This window comes from Gossypium raimondii, chromosome 4 (assembly GCF_025698545.1).
Source record: "Gossypium raimondii isolate GPD5lz chromosome 4, ASM2569854v1, whole genome shotgun sequence".
NCBI classification, from domain to species: Eukaryota; Viridiplantae; Streptophyta; class Magnoliopsida; order Malvales; family Malvaceae; genus Gossypium; species Gossypium raimondii.
The window spans coordinates 17,656,394-17,673,622 of NC_068568.1; the positions used below are offsets into that span (position 1 = coordinate 17,656,394).

Sequence of the window (17,229 nt, forward strand, 5' to 3'; positions counted from 1 at the left end):
ACCAGTGAAATCAGACGTCCCTCATCCGTTACAGAGTCGAAGTCAACTCGTTTGGAGCGGAGGTAACTTGGTCATAGGAGGGAAAAATGTATGACCGTTTCGTTGAAGAGAGGTTCTCTTTTGGATGCAGATTTTGAAAAGTTAGAGCACTGTGTTCATAAAAATCAGACCTAGGTTAGTTTTGATTTGGCAGTGTACAAGTCGAAGGCTAGAAGTCTTCCAATTTCTAAGCACAGATTCGACTCAGTTAATTCCCTGCATAGTTCAAGATAGGCTTGTGGCGGGCTTTGGCAAAGATGGTGTTGTAGAAATATGAGTCAATGTGGAGATTTGTTAAGTATGACTCCTATTTTCAGTCAAATTTGATAAATAATCTTCTAGTTAAACTTCGTTTATTTGTTTCAATCAAATACTGATTAGTTTAGATTATTTTATTATTATTTGACATATGAATTTAGCCTATAAATAGACTTTTTTTACAACCTTAGATAAAATATCCATTAGAGATTAGAACTCATAACACATTTAAAGAATTTTGTGTTTACGTTTTAAGGGTTCTTTATTTTCGGGTTTTTGGGGTTTAGTTTTATCTCCATATTTTGTACTCTTCGTTCTTTTGCCATTATAATAAAATTATATTTGCCGGTGGTTTTTTATCCTCTTTGGAGGGGTTTTTCCACGTTAAATTTGTGTGTTCAATTTTTCAATTTATTCTGCTATTTTTGTTACTTGTTGCTTAATCGGGTCGATCCCTAACACGCTTCTTTTATTTTAAGAATTCAGATACATTGAGACTGAGCTCGAGGTATTCTCAGATTATCACAAAAGAGTTATATCAATAAAGTACTCAAAAGATTTGGCATGCAAGCTTGTAGACTAGATGACACTCCTATTGCTAAAAAAGACAAATTTAATCTTACTCAATTCCCTAAAAGTAACCTTGAAATTCAGGAAATGAAAAAAATTTCTTGTGCATCAATTGTTGGGAGTCTAATGTATACTCAAGTATGTACACTTCCAAGTATTGCATACATTGTTGGGATGTTAGGTAGATATTTAAGCAACCCTGGTATGGACCATTTGATAGTAGTCAAGAGGGTTATGAGGTATCTTCAAAGAACAAAAGATTAAATGCTCACTTATAGGAGATCAGATCATTTGAAGGTCGTAAGGTATTCTAATTCTGATTCAACTAGGTGCCAAGATAGCAGGAAAGTTGCATTAGGCTATATTTATCTATTAGCTGGAAGAGCTATATCCTAGAAAAGTGTCAAACAGACACTTGTAGCTTCTTCCACTATGGCATCAAAGTTTGTAGCATGCTATGAGACATCAAATCATGGCATATTGCTATAAAACTTTGTCACGGGACTGCACATTTTAGAAAATGTAGAAAGACCACTCAAATTATTTTGTGACAATAAGTCAGCAGTACTGTATTCCACAACAGGAGATCATCTAAGCCAAAGCATATTGACATAAAGTTCCTATTTGTGAAAGAGAGAATGCAAAGTGGACAAATATCCATAAAGCACATTGAGACAAACTTCATGGTAGCGAATCCGCTCACAAAAGGTTTACAACCCAAGGTCTTTCATGAATACTCATATGGATATTATATTATTTGAGGACATCATGGTTTAGTGGGAATTTGTATTTTATTTATTTTATATATGTTTTCAGACATTTATGTATTTGGCTATTTTCTGATCAGGAATGAAGTATTTTGTTTATTTGAAACTGACCTCACTTGAATTTAAGTAGGGTCAGTTGGAAATAGGCATGTTTGGTTCAAATTGCATATAATTTTCATGCTACGCATCCATGATTGATCTATGTCATTTGACTATATTTTTATATATGAACATTGATGAGTTTAGTCATGATTAATATGACAAAGACTGTTTTGATCTTATATGAATATAGCTAATAGACGAGATTGTTATAGAATACATATTATATGATAGCAAATTTTGAGCTAATAAGGTTGTACATTTATCGGGAAACATATGTTGCCTGAGTGGGAGATTGTTGGATTAATATTGTAACACCCTTAACCTATATTTGTCACCGGAATAGGGTTACAGAGCGTTACCGTAAAATTGTATCTTAAAACATTTAATTTCTAAATATTTCAAAAAAAATCATAGCATAAGTCATTCAAACACATGCTTATTGTCCCTTATACGAGCCTTCGAGGCCTTAGAAACACTTTAGAAATGATTCTGGACTAAATCGGGAACATTTAGAACTTTATGAAAAAGATAGAAAATTTCACACTGTAGGGGTCACACGGCTGTGTGGCCAGACCGTGTGCCTCACACGGCTGAAACACATGCCCGTGTCTCAGGCCGTGTAACATTCGAGATAGGGACACACGACCGTGTCCCAGCCCGTGTCCGTTCCCGTTTTAACTCTCTAACTTGGGTCACACGATCAAGCAACACACCCACATGCTAGGCCGTGTGCTAGGCCGTATAACTACCTGACTTGCAACCATTTGAAACCTACAGGGGACACACGGTCGTGTCACATAGTCATGTGTCACACACGGCTGAGACACACGCTTGTGTTTTTGGCCGTGTGAACAAGAAATAGGCCAAATTCAAGCCATTTCCTTCACCCAAATCAAGCACACACCTGCAAGTTATTTACACATAAAATCAAGCCTCTAAACATGCCTAAAACATGCATAATAAGACCAATTCAATAAGTCATTTATCCATGCAACCAAAATGCCCAAAAGGCACCACAATCATAACAACCAAATATACTTAAACATATGCATAATTTAGTCATTCATCACCTATACATTTCTAACCTATTTTCATACCAAACTTACCACAATGACCACATGTCAAATCACATTCAAACATACCAAAATGGTCTTTCAAACATACTTTCACTTGGCCATAACCATACTAACCATCAAAGCATTAAAATGCCAAAAGTTTACCAACCATATTACCACATTTACAAGCCAAACATAATAACTATCTCATGAAACACATTTCACCTATGCATACCATTATAACCATGACCACAACATCAAAATCTACCGATATAGTCATTGGATAGTGTGATAGGTCTTCGACGAGCTTCCAAACTGATCGAGCTTCCGATAATGTAGAAAACATAGGAAAGAAAAACGACGTAAGCACATAATGCTTAGTAATTTCGTAAATTATGAACATAGTTTACCATTTCAATGCATAATTATAAAAATAGGCAGGAATCAATCTAACATAGCTTGACACAAGCCTAGGCATCATCAACAACCAAAGTTAGTGATTAAACACATAACTTAACAATATCATCACATGGTAAGGTATAGTACATGAGCTTAACATCACTTAAACCATACTTCACATAAACATAAGTATTCATACTTTGATCATCAATATTTCATAATTTTTTATGAGTTCTTAATTTAGCTTTCGGTACACCTACCGTTATTTCCCTTTTTATGCCCGTTGAACCATTTAGAATAATATCAGATACGCAGGAAGCTCACACAAATTGTGCTAAATACATGGTCGAAACCATTCCTTTCCTTTTTCCTTTACATAGATGTTCACTCAAGCCATAAATGGGGTCTGCTCACACAAGCTGACGGTCGGAATGTAGCTACACGATGCCTCTCACACAAGTTGATGAGTATCTGTAACAAATGTTAGAACTCAGCCATCGGTAGGATATTCATGACCAGCGCCCGTAACATGGTAACCCTAATGACATGTCATTTGTATCCTATATATTCCTAAGATTCAATAGGGCTCGATAGTCGTTGTAACATCGTTGGATTTTTGTCGTGACATGATACGATGAATAACATAATAGCATTTAAATCAAATACATTAAAACGCAATTTAAACATACGAACTTACCTCGATCACAAAAACTACGAAATAGGATCGACTAGTTTGATACTTTATCTTTCCCTCGATCTAGATCCGTACGAGACTTAACTTGATCTAAATAAGCAAATTCAATCCATTTAATATTCACTCTATTCAATTCAGTCCAAAACACATACTTTTGCAAATTTACACTTTTACCTTTAATATTTTAACTTTTTTACAATTTAGTCCTTAAGCCCGTAAATTAAAATTCATACAATTTCATCCACATACTATGATAGCTGAATTCTATATAAACCCATAGCAACTAATACAAATCATTATTTCACAATTTTACCATGTATTTTACACATTTTACAAATAAATCCCTAATTGACATTTTCAACAAAAATCACTTTACAAAAATTGTTTATTTATCAACAAAGATTCATTTTCTTCCATCAAACATCAAAAATCACAAGAATCCATTCATGGAAAATTTAACCCTTTAACATTTTTGCAAATGAGTCCCTGGGTAGCTAGATTAAGCTACAACGATTTCGAAAACATAAAAATCATTAAAAACAAAACTGAAATTCACTTACATACAAGGGAGATATAACCGAAGCTTTAAAACCCTATCAATGGCTTTCTATTCTTCAATAATCGGTGGAAGAAGACAACAACAAAGATGATATCTTTGTTTTCTTTAATTTACATAACATATTTATCAATTTACTAACTTAACCTTATTAATTAACTTTAAAAAACAATTCATTTTATGTCCATATTTTTCCACCAACTTTATGAATGGTAAAATTACCATTTCAATCCATCCACTTTAAATTTTCATAGCAAATTAGCCCTTTTAACTAATAGAACTCTACTTTTGCATATTTTTCAATTTAGTTCTTTTCGCCAAATTAAACATGCAAACGATAAAATTTTTAATGAAATTTTGTATGACACTACTAACATACTGTAGACATTAAAATAGTAATAAAATAAATATTTTCACGTCGGATTTGTGGTCTCAAAACTATTGTTCTAATTTCACCGAAAACGGATTGTTATAAATATCCTCAATTATGGGCACATACATTATAATGTATAATGCTATTATAAAGTGTGATACAAAATTAAGTGACCAATTATGTTATAAGTATCATAGGTATTAAAGTGTCACGGAAATGATGTGTAGTTACCATAAGTAGTATTTATAATTTGATCTTCATCAAATTATAAATACCCAAAATTGATTTAATAATAAGTTATTTAAAAAAGAGAGAGATAGTGGTTCCCAAGAAATAGATATATCTCAATGCTTCTTTTCCATCCCTTATGAGAAATATAAAAGAGAAAATAACTATTTTCTTGGATGATCAAAACCTTCTCGAAATTTCAAATAACATATTCAAATATGCTTTCACATATAATTTTATTCTTAATGATTTGATAAGATAATTCTTGATTTATATTAGATTCTTTCAATTTTGTCAGAATTTTCATTAAGCACCAACAATGGTCGACGTAACAGTGATGAGTCAGGCAAGAAAAATCAAAGTTGGTTCGTTCATGAAGGAGAACCGGATAAAACCATAGAGAAAAGAAAGAGATAAAATAATATTATAAATAAATTTTTGGATGTTGATAGATAGGTTTTTAATAGTATTTTTTAATATTTAAAATAATTTTTAATATTATTTTTAGGTTTATTTTTTAAATAAAAAATTAAATTTACTGTTAAACTAGGAACATTCTCTTCTGGTTTCACCCGAAATTCAAAGGAACTCCAAATTTTACTTGTATTTATGAAGAAGAAAATAGTGGCATACATAAGTTCACGTGAAATTCATTTTTATATTATACATGAAGAAAATTAATTTTAATTTTTGAAATAGTCCCTCACAATCATCCTTTCTAGACGACTGCTTTCACGTTCACGTTCTGGAAATGGCTAATTTTAAACTGAGATCTCAAAAAAGAAAAAGTTTTTTTTTTTATCTCGAAATCTAAATGTAACATTATATTATTGCAAGCTTCTAATCGTATAGAGGTTAATAGAAAATGTAATTGCCCTTCTCGTGAAAAATTATTTCTTCTTAAATTAATATATGATAAAATTATAATTTAGTCCCAAAATATTAGAATTTCGATTTAACTCTTTTAAAAATTATAAATACATGATTCAATATAATCGTAACTCTCATAAAAATATATAACTTAATTTAAACCTATAAAAATTTCTAACTTTATAGTCTAACGGGCCTGCTAATAGTATGCCAACTTCATTCGTATTTGATCCAAGGGATGAAGCAAATGGAAAGAAAGAGGAGTTGAATAAATAGGACCAAACCCCAAATATTTAATTAAGCAAAGAAAAACATTGCCAACTTTAAACAAAGATTTGAGATTCCAATAATAATAAGCAGTACAACCACAACCAACATGGCTACCTATAGCGTTAATGATGGTTTGAAAGAATCAAATTATTTTAATATTATTGTGTGATATAAAATTTGTAAAGTTAATATTGGATTATATTATATATATTATATTCATATGTTATATTTTAATTATAATCTTAAAATTTTCTACATATATATTGATTTTGTAATTTTATGAATTATATTAATTAAATTTAATTTATATAAACATTTAATAATAACAGAATAACATTTAGTTTAATGGTAATCATATCATTTACCACTTATTCCTTACCTATAGCATCATTTTAAACCAATAATGCTATTACTTCTCTAATTCATTCAACAAATCATGATATTTATTATTTCTATATTTTATTCTCACTATATAATTATTACAATATTACCTTATTCTATTTCTATGTTAGTGTTATATTGCTTTTGATTAAATAAATTGCGGTGGCAATGCAACACTTTAAAATTATACATCATTTAAAAATTCAAAAAACGTTACATAAAATTTAATAAATACAAAAAATAGTATAAAAAATAACTAATTTAAAAAAAAATTAAAACTTTTGATAACGGCGTGATGCAATTTTAAAAACTCTCTTAATTAGCTTGATGGCTAAAGACTATTCACACATGAAATTTGCCCTCCAAGAAGTGATGGATTTTTATTTGGACAACCTTGAATATAATACATGCATATGTGACGTAAATATGTTCCTAAGATTAATGTAAAAGAATATATATATTCAAGAATAGGATAGAAAACCTCGCTAAGTTGAAAAGACTAAATGCTACTATCCGAAAATTGAAAAACCTTACTAAAAATGAATATCTTTAGTCCAAACTAGAGGTGATCATGAGTTGGGCTATCTAGTCCGGCCCAATAACCAGCCCAAAAAATAGGAGAGTTCAGGTAAAAATATAAGCCCGAAATATGAGTTTCGATAAAAAAACGAAACCCGTTTAGAAAACTAGTCGACCCTCGGGTAAAACTTTTTTAGCTCGGGCCCGCCCAATCCGGCCCAAATTATATATTAAATATATATATTTAATATGAGTCAGGCCGAACTCGAACTTAACAATTTTCTTTCATGCCAGGCTTGAAAAATTTTTTAAGCCCATATTTCGCGCCAAGCCAAGGCCTAAAAAACAAGCCTAAAATTTTATCTGAACCCGACCTATGATCACCTCTAGTCCAAACACATTCTAATTATTTTAGAATTAACTTTTTACCTTTTTCAAAGAAACAAAAAAACGAAAGTAACTTGGAAAACCAAATAGACAAATAATGTCCCACAGTTAAACTAGTACTACATTTAAATTTGAAAGGAGCAAAACAACCTCTAGTATATTTAAACCTTCTGCTTTCAATCATCGTGTGTTACAAAAGGTAATAAGCAAAAAAATCACCTACTTCCACGGCAATAGTTGATTACTCTGGTAAGAGGAAAACAATAACATACCGAGTGGAAATCCTGTTTTCTCATTAACTTGAACCAAGAAAATCCGCTGGCAAATTACAAATTTTAGTTTCAGAACATAAATTACATACTATAATCGTCATAATACCCCCACTTCGCATCCAATTTGAGACCACATATGACTCTATGCCCTTTTCCTCCGTTCAAATACTCATACAGCAACTTACTAAAACATGGTGCAAGTAACAAAAATCAAAATCAAACCAACAGAATCGGGCACAAATAGTCGAGTATACAGCATACTATAAGCACAATCTGTTTGTTCCTCTTCTCTAGCATTTCACCAAGATAGCTTTGACAGAAGGGTTTCCGTTCATAATAAACCGGCTGATCGGAGAGCAGCTTTAAAGTCTTCCTCATTCCTCCAGTCAGGAACCTACAATCCAAGAACGATGTGGTGGAAAGCAATCATATGAATATGATAACAAAAAAAGAAAAATGTATGGACTTGCACCACGCACAGTGAGGGCTTTACCTCTGCTATTTTGCTGTCAAAATGATTTTCGATTTTGGATATTATCATTTGGTCCATATCACCACAGAGTAAGTTGAACACGGCTCCTGCAAATCAGACAGACATGACCCTGAATGATGTGTTCTTCAACTAAAGTTTCCATATGCAAAACAATTATTAAATGCCATTGATACAAACATTGTCAAACAGAAAAAAACATTGGGATATCTTGAAAAAGCTGAATATTAGAACTACAAATCTAGCTACCAGTCAGGTTTATCACGCAGCAGGAAGCAACAGTATCATCATTTAAGGGAAATGACATTTTCATTCAGAAACCTACCCTTGCGGCCAAAACGTCCTGCTCTGCCAATTCTATGCAAGTAAACCTCACAATCAGGCTCCACACGGTTGTCGTGTTTTACAGGAAGATCATAGTTGATGACCAAATTAACCTGCAGAAAAATACAATATTAGACAATACAACTTGTAGACGGCAAATACAATATTAGGATAATACACCTTGTACATAGGAAAAAAACTCATAGAGGAGAAAGAGATACCTGTTGTTGGTCAAAACCCCGGGCAAGGAGGTCCGTTGAAATGAGCACTTGAGTCAAACCATCTTTAAATTCTTTGACTATCTTGTCTCGTTCAGCTTGATTGAGAGCACCTTGAATTGTGGTAACATCATAACCAAACTCAACAAGTGCTTTATGCAACATGCTTGCGCTATTCCTTGTGCGTACAAATATTATAGTCTGCCCTAGGCGCTCTCCAAATTCTAAAATTCTATCTTTAATCACCAAAACTTTGGAAAGTTCATCTGGAACATTCACCTTGTATTGCTTCACAGACTCCAAAGATAGTTCTTCCTTCTTGACAAAAAGTTGATTGTGATCTCTCTTGACTATCTTTGAGACAAAATTCTTCACAGTGTCGCTAAATGTGGCAGAAAACAGAAGAACCTTGAAATTGATTCAAAAAAAAGTATACAGTCAATGTTTCCCAATACCAAGCATGAAAAAGAAAGTATTCAATCAGTCATTGATCACCAATGCTAAGCATGCATTACAGAAAAATGTATTCAACCAGTCATTTTTCTTCAATGCTCAGCATGCAACTAGGTTGTGATATTAACCCTACTCTCTTAACCCATAGGCTTAGCCCTTTATAGACAAATAATACATATGCAAGTCCATTTGGAGCAAGAAATTAGCAATATCAATGCATTGGCATAGATCAAAAATTGATATCTACCAAACAAGCAGAATGATTAGTTTATAATCCATCACTCTTCATCCTGAACCATGTCTGAGTATAGGCTTCTTTTATAACAGCTTATAGAACCACCAATTTTATGTCATAGTTCAATAACATTAGAAGCATAAAACGTTTCCAACACCCACTAGATAAAGAAAATTTAAGACATTACATGGAAAAAGGTTGACACGCCACATGCAAATAAAATTTACAAGACATCTTCGATACAAACCTGGCAGTGAGAACTCATCTTTTCAATATCCCTCATTATTCTCAAGGAGTCATCTTTAAAACCATCCTGCAGCAAAGAAACGTACATAAGAAAATTAATGATTTTATGAAATCTAGTCAAATAGTTGGATCATATGATTGCACTACATAATTAAAAAAATGTCCATCCTTCCAAAATCAATCATCAACAAACAAAGTTATTCCAATCCTCCTCAATGCTTCCTCACAAACACTTCCCAGAACAAAGAATACAGCAAACAAACATCTTTCAGGTTGATAGAAGACAGGAAACATTTGGAGTTTTTAATGGCCTACCAATCCTATCATTCACAAAATTTAAATTCTTATCACACTTACTATTATTAATTGAACCCTATTCTTGTTGTCATGCTTTACATTCTTAATTACAGTGACACAAAAACCTACACAAGGAATTCCCACAAGCATGCTCAAAAGCTATAATATTCAAATAAAACGAAAAATAGACAAAGCATTATAGTAAAAATTCTGTAACCTCCACCTAAAATCCAAAGGGCTATACGCTGGATGTTGCAAATCAATTGAAGATGCAAGCAATTGCTTAGGCAGCCATGAATATCACATACCACTAGAAAGATAACTCCCAAGATACCTTCTCATATGCATAAGATGATTCACTAACAAACACATGTCTCTACCTATACAGCTGAGCAAACCAAAATCAGGTAGCCACAAATTCATATATAGACAAGTAAAGTTAGACAATGTTCCACAACAAAGAGACTTAATTACAATTCTAAAGTTGCAACAATTTGTTCTTTCCTAGTACTGAGAACAAGGCACTACAAATTCTAATTTCATCAAAACAACAAGCAGATAAACCAGCAAAACAAAAGTTACCTCAGCCAGCATGTGATCAGCTTCATCAAACACAAGAATCTTCACATTACTCACACCCAATTTCTTTGCTGACATCCACTTCTTAATAGTGCCAGGAGTACCAATAACTACTTGAGCGATAACGGGTGCCCGTTTATTAATTGGAATATAATTGGAACTATCCATTGGAATAGCACATTCTGATGTTATCCCAGTATGCTTCCCCATCTTCCTAAGCACTTCCAAATTCTGCAAGAAAAGACAGCCAAATTTTAACATCAAAACCAAAACCCAGATTTCATTGGTACCTAAAAGAATTCAAGATCTCATAACCTAACCTGAATAGCCAGTTCTCTAGTAGGACAAATGCAAAGTGCTTGAGGAGCTTTTAGATTCGGATCAACACGAGACAGCATTCCAAGAGTAAAGCAAGTGGTTTTACCAGAACCATTGTGAGCTTGAGCAATTAAATCCAAGTGAGGAGGCGTCAAAATCATCGGTAAACTAATAGCTTGGATTTTGCTAGGCTTTTCAAATTTCATCTCAACATATAGCCCTTTTAACAATTCAGGGGACAGATTCAATTCCTCAAACGTAAATGCTGAAGTGTATGGTGTCTCCCCAGCTGTGACCTACAAAAGTCGAACAAAAACATGAAGAAGTCAAAACCCTAAATCTCAGTCGAACAAAAAAGAAAAAGGCTCAAGTATTTAGGGTCAGGGATCGATACGGCTTTGATGTTGGAGTCCTCGGGTTCGTCGAGGAACTTGTTGATCTTTTTGCTCTCATCGATTTTTAGGTTTTCAACTCCGAGTTCCGGCGCACCTTTGTCTTCCGATAAAGCACTCGGTTCTTCCGAAGCTTCGTCTTCCAAATCGGCCCATCTTACTGGTGCCTCGGTGGTCTTTTTGGTTTCTTGAGGCGCTGGCGCCTCGGCGGTGGTAGTGGTGGAAGGGGCGGAGTTAGAGGCGGTTTCAGCCATGAAGCTCTAGAAATCAATGGAACAAACGCAAAAGGGTAGTAAATCGGTTTCTTTTTCTTATTAGGCGATTAGGAAAAACTAAAATCAGAAACAAAAATGATTATATATATAGGTGGAGGAAAATTATAAAGAAGCCTTGTTAAAATCAGATTTCTATAGGTCGTGCTCATTAGCCGGGCGGCTCCCAAAACATGAGAGATTTCGGCTAAAAATATAGGTTCGAAATATGGATTTGAATAAAAAAATAAGGCCCGTTTAGAAAATGGATTGGGCCCTGGATATCTTTTTTTGCCCGGCCCAAATATATAATAAATATATGTTTTTTATTTTTAAAATACTTTTTTATTTTTTTATTTTTAAAATATATTTTTGGTGTTTATTAAAAAAAGAAAAAAAATTTGGCCCGTGTCCTAGGCCTGGGTCCGGCCCGACTCAAAATATGGTTCTGAATTTTTGTCCAAATCCTGCCCGAGAAAAAATTCTCAAACCCGAGCTTGGCCCTTTTTTTTAGTAAATAGTAAAATTGTATAAAAAAACCTGCAAAATATAATCAACCAACTAAAATATCCATACATTAACCAATCAACATATTTAAATTTATAACAAAATATAAATTGTCAGCTAAATTAAATTTTCAACAATTAGAAAGGAAGTATCCTAAAAAGCAACCGAAGAAATATTATCATCATCGTCCTCATCGTCCTTTTTGCAACCAATTTATTATATTTAGAAATGTATTTTAAAAATAAATAAATACTTTAAAAATACTTTAAAATAAATAAATATTTATTTATTTATTATATAAATACTAAATGTTTAATGGAAAATAGGGAAATGAGAAATGTATTTTAAAAATAAATATATATTTATTATATTCGGGCCGGGTTGGGCCGGGCCCGAGCTAAAAAAAATTTTCCCGAAGCCCGACCTGTTTTCTAAACGAGCCTCGTTTTTTGTCCAAATTCATATTTCGGACTTATATTTTTTCCCGAACCTTCCCATATTTCAAGCGGGTCGTCGGGCTGAGCCGAGCCGCTCAACCCATGATCACCTCTACTTCAAACAATATCAACCGTTTGATTAAAAGCAATTAATCTGAATTATAGGTAAAATATTCGTGATTTCATACTTTAAAAAAAGGTTTTATTTACCTAAAATTCTCGCCGTTTAACCGACTTATATCTCAAAGTACACGGTTTATTTTCTTTCAACTGTATCCTTCCTTTTACTTTAGTTTTTTCCTTTTTCAGCTTTATTTTCAATTAAGTAATTTGATGTTAAAAATTTTATTAAATTTATGAAAGTATCATACAAATTTTTATACTAAAAGTTAAATTGTATTTTATTTTCTTTATTCAAAAATGAGCATATTAGTCCTTGTACATTAATTTATTTTTGTCATTAAAAATTATTTTATATATCAACATGACATATTCATTATGTTAAGTTTTATATTATTGTTACCCATTCTCTCGTTAAAATCTGGTGATTTTTATTTGAATATAATAGACCACCTTCAAATATAGGTCTTTTAAGTTTTGTAGTGTTATTGATAATAACTGAGACAATAAGGGCAGTAATGTTATTCTTTTAATCTTAAAACCACACTTTCTTGCCCTTGGAAAATGTTTAGAAGGGTGCAAGCAGACTAAGTTGATGGTGTCAAATACACGTAACCTGCATTTAGCTTTAAGCCTTTGAGCTATAATGACACGCATAATATCTATAGCTACTTACATTATTTAATTTCATGCTACGATGCAAGGCTTAGCTCAACTATTGCTTCCCTCCATTGTTGATGGGCTTAAAGCAATGAAATCAACTAGTTATTTGCTTTGCTTGTGTCGACACTGAGTTTTGTTGCCGTAATATTGTCTCCGGCAGCTAGTTGAAGAACAAAATGGTGAACTGGCTTCTTTGTTTGGTTGAATGGATATGCATAACTACTTTTACCATTCTATCATGCACCGCTTGTGAGAGGAGATCTCACCGAAGCAATCGCCACCATCGCCATTATCACCAGCTTGGCAACTACAGCAGCCACTCTATGGTGGAGGCTGGTGTTTGATGGGTATATTAGAAACTATACGCGTTTGGGGTTGATGTTTGATGGGGTATGTGGATGGTTAAAGATTTTGTGCGAAAATTTAACTTCTTTGCTCATTGTTGCAATTGATTTTTTAATATGAAAAAAAGTTATTAATCCACATTCACCGACTAGCTTGACTCCCTCTCATTCTAGTTCTTTTCCTACTACTTCACCGTCACAAATACCAAAACCAAAGAGCAGTAAAACTTTCAGTGAACGCATCCCATTCTCAGCAATACAGTGATGGCTCCTTGTTGGGGACCCATGCAGGGAAATGGGGCCTACCAAATCAATATATATCATTTTTAATATAAAATAAATCTTTAATTAAGGGAAAGTTAGGGGTGTTTAGAATTTTTATAATATATTTTTAAGTATTTTTGTATGATTTTTAATTTTTTAATAAAAATAATTTTAGAATTTTATTATAACCCGCACTAAATTAAAATAAGATATAAATGTGATGGACAATTTCCTTATAATCAGATTAGTAGAATATGTAATCATTTAGTATTAATATTTTTATTATACTAAATCTATAACTGTTACGTCATCTTTTCCTTAAAAGAATTGGACCAAAAAGACAAATTAGATCAATTAAATGATTGTTTTGTAATTTTTTTATAATTGGATGAAAAAATACTTAATCATAGTTGGAGACTTCCAGCATAATTTATCCATGGAAAAAGAAAACAAGCGTCACCAACAAAACATAATGCAACCCGAGAAACTACAGTAACAGTAACAATATAGAGCGGGCAACAAAGATTTGTGTCTCTATTAGAGCATAAGACAAAATATTAAAAAGAACATGTAATAGAAATTATCTAAAAAATTAATACAAAAGAAGAGAAAAGACATGTAAAATTCAGAGATGGGATATATATATACACACAAAATTAGAAGTATCTCAAATATTTTAACTCATAACAGACGAAAACACAACACAAAAGGTAAAATTATCATGAGAGCCCTTATATTAGGAGTCATATTACATTTTAACCCTTATTCAAAAGATGGCCAAATTAGTTCATCTACATTATATCAATAAGTAAATTGATCTTTCTATTAAAATTCCATCAATTTCTACTATTAAAAGTTGATCTCTATATATATGCTAAAATGAGATACACGTGGAATGCCTCATATAATTGTCTAGTTATTTTATTAGCTATGTTAATTTTTAATAATAGAAATAGATGAATTTTTAATAGAAATGACCAATTTACTTTTTATCTAACATACAAGGATTAATTTACACAATTTTTAAGTAAAAGGGACAAAATTCAATTTGACCCATAAATACTTTTACCAAACACAAAAACAAAACAAGCAAGAAATCCCAATTTTGGTATATAACCGTAAGTGTTCTCTAGGGTAGAGCCAAGAAATTTGAATTGTGTGGCCATTTTTTATAAATTAAAATATTTATGAAAATCATATAAAGCAGTTTTTTCCTTGTTGTTTTTCCTCTATTTCACTAATAGATTTTCTTTTAAAAAATTCATGTTAAACATTTAGAATATATATATATATATATATAAACCTTAAACACGTAAAGGTTTTCATGAAGCTAACATATCATTAGTAATTTTCTTTCTCAAAAATTAATATCATTTAACTGCTTTTTAGTGTCATGAGAATACAATATATCAAATTTTCAAACATAAGATTCACAGTAATTACACTAGTAACAGTAATTTCTAAATTAAAATGTAACGCCCTTACTTGACCCCATCGCCGAGTCCGAGTTTGGAGTGTCACAATTGAACTGGTTTGGTCTAATATCAAACTAAAGTCGGAAATTTTCCAAAAAGACTTTACTAATTTATTTCAAATAATCATTACAACATGACCCTTAACTCAAACGTAGTCAACTAAATTAAAAAAATAATCTCTAAAAAGATACTATTTAATTACAGCATATCTGAACCCCGAGGCAAAACCTCTAAAGGTACCTCATTCCTATGTGTATGACACTTGACTAAATGATCATTGATCTAACACGGTCTAGCTTGATCCCTCATCGAGTTCCTTATCAAGCAAATCTTGCGAGCACAAGTTAAAGCCCTTGTAAGTTCAAATGAACCTAGTGAGTTTTTTTTCCTACATTACTAAAAAAATAAACCTTATCTTGGAGGGGGTTTAAAATAGAAAAGAACTAAATACACTACTCCCTGTTTCGTTTAGACAATCCCTTTTTGAGTGGAGTGTCAGACTGTTATTCGACTTCTGCCTTTCCTTAATGGCGAATTGATCATTGAGCAATTGTTACCTAGTCGGCTAATTACCGTTCAACCAATTCTGGTGGATTCTAAATGATTTATCAACATTGTGAATCCTTGCCTTTCCTTGCACAAATTACTTGATTAACTTTAGTTTGACTTAAAAGCACATCGTAGTTCTGGCGGATTAACTGACATTCTTCTCACCAAGCCTAGCCTACTAGAAAAGGCTTATGCCTTACTGGCGGACTTACCTTATTTCATTCATTCTACTTTTACCCTACAATCGGGTTGAAATTGTTGTGTGGACTACCCTTTGTAAACCGCCCTAACTGCGATACATTACTTTTAAAGCACATCGAATACGTCCTCATTGGACCATTTTGGCTTATGGTTTCCAGCAGTCTATTATTTGTTTTGGTTCCTAATCTCCCTTATATGACAATTCCCTATGAAACTTCTCATTGGTGGATATATCCGCAATAGATTTTCCACAATGATGAATAGTCTTGATAGACATATTTATCACTTGGTTTATCCCTTTTTAGTACCTTTTCCATCAATAGGTTCTAACTAACCTCTCTTTACCGATTTAACAATTTAAAGTTCATGTGGTCAAACCTTATTGCACAAACAATGAGTACAATGAACCTTATTTCAGAAATGAATTCCTGTAACCTTTTAAGGTCTTCCTCTAGCATACATAGTTTCTTTAAGCCTTTCTTAGCGGTTCTCAATGGTGGATCTTTGTTTGCGATCCTCGGTTAATTCCTTTTTAATTTTACCTATATATAAGGCATTATTGGCATTTCATTCCCATAACTGATTTTAGTTGGGTTAACACCCTATGCCCTACTGACCTCTTGCCTACTGTTTCGGCACACCCTTCTCGTTTCCATTATTTTCCTTTTTCGGCGAATTTCTGAAACCTGTTGAATAGCTTTTGATTTTCAACACTTGTATTATTCCTTCTTTTCATGATCTTTCCACGATTACCGCCCCGGCGGCTATCTCATTTTATTGTTCCTGCGAATTATTCCACGTTACTGTCTTAGCGAACTACCCCGTGTTTAATGTCCCCGACAAACTACCTGCGTTTTAATGTCCCAACAGACTTTCTATGTTTCCATAATCGAGCTATGGTCTTACTCATCAGGCCCCATGTTTAATGTCCTAATAGACTTTCCCGTGTTTATTGTCCTAGTGGACTGCCCCGTTTTTAACGTCTTGACGGACTCTTTATGTTGCCATAGCCGAGCTATGGTCTTACACAATATACCTCATGTTTAATGTCATGGCAGACTCCATTAGTCACCATAGTTGAGCTATGGTCTTAAGCCTTAAACCTCTTTGAGGTATCGCCCCGAAA

At 32.8% G+C, this 17,229-nt stretch overlaps 1 protein-coding gene across 1 annotated transcript; it reads right to left on the reverse strand.

The window, feature by feature from the left end:
- Nucleotides 1-7,737: 7,737 nt before the first annotated feature.
- Nucleotides 7,738-11,686, reverse strand: LOC105767716 (DEAD-box ATP-dependent RNA helicase 38). Its single transcript, XM_012587288.2, has 8 exons — nucleotides 11,295-11,686; nucleotides 10,903-11,196; nucleotides 10,586-10,813; nucleotides 9,708-9,773; nucleotides 8,776-9,180; nucleotides 8,556-8,667; nucleotides 8,234-8,319; nucleotides 7,738-8,134 (listed from the first exon to the last, which is right to left on the reverse strand). Exons 1-8 carry the CDS (start codon nucleotides 11,544-11,546, stop codon nucleotides 8,072-8,074), a joined length of 1,506 nt encoding a protein of 501 aa, XP_012442742.1. The 5' UTR covers nucleotides 11,547-11,686; the 3' UTR covers nucleotides 7,738-8,071.
- Between the last annotated feature and the right edge of the window lie 5,543 nt (nucleotides 11,687-17,229).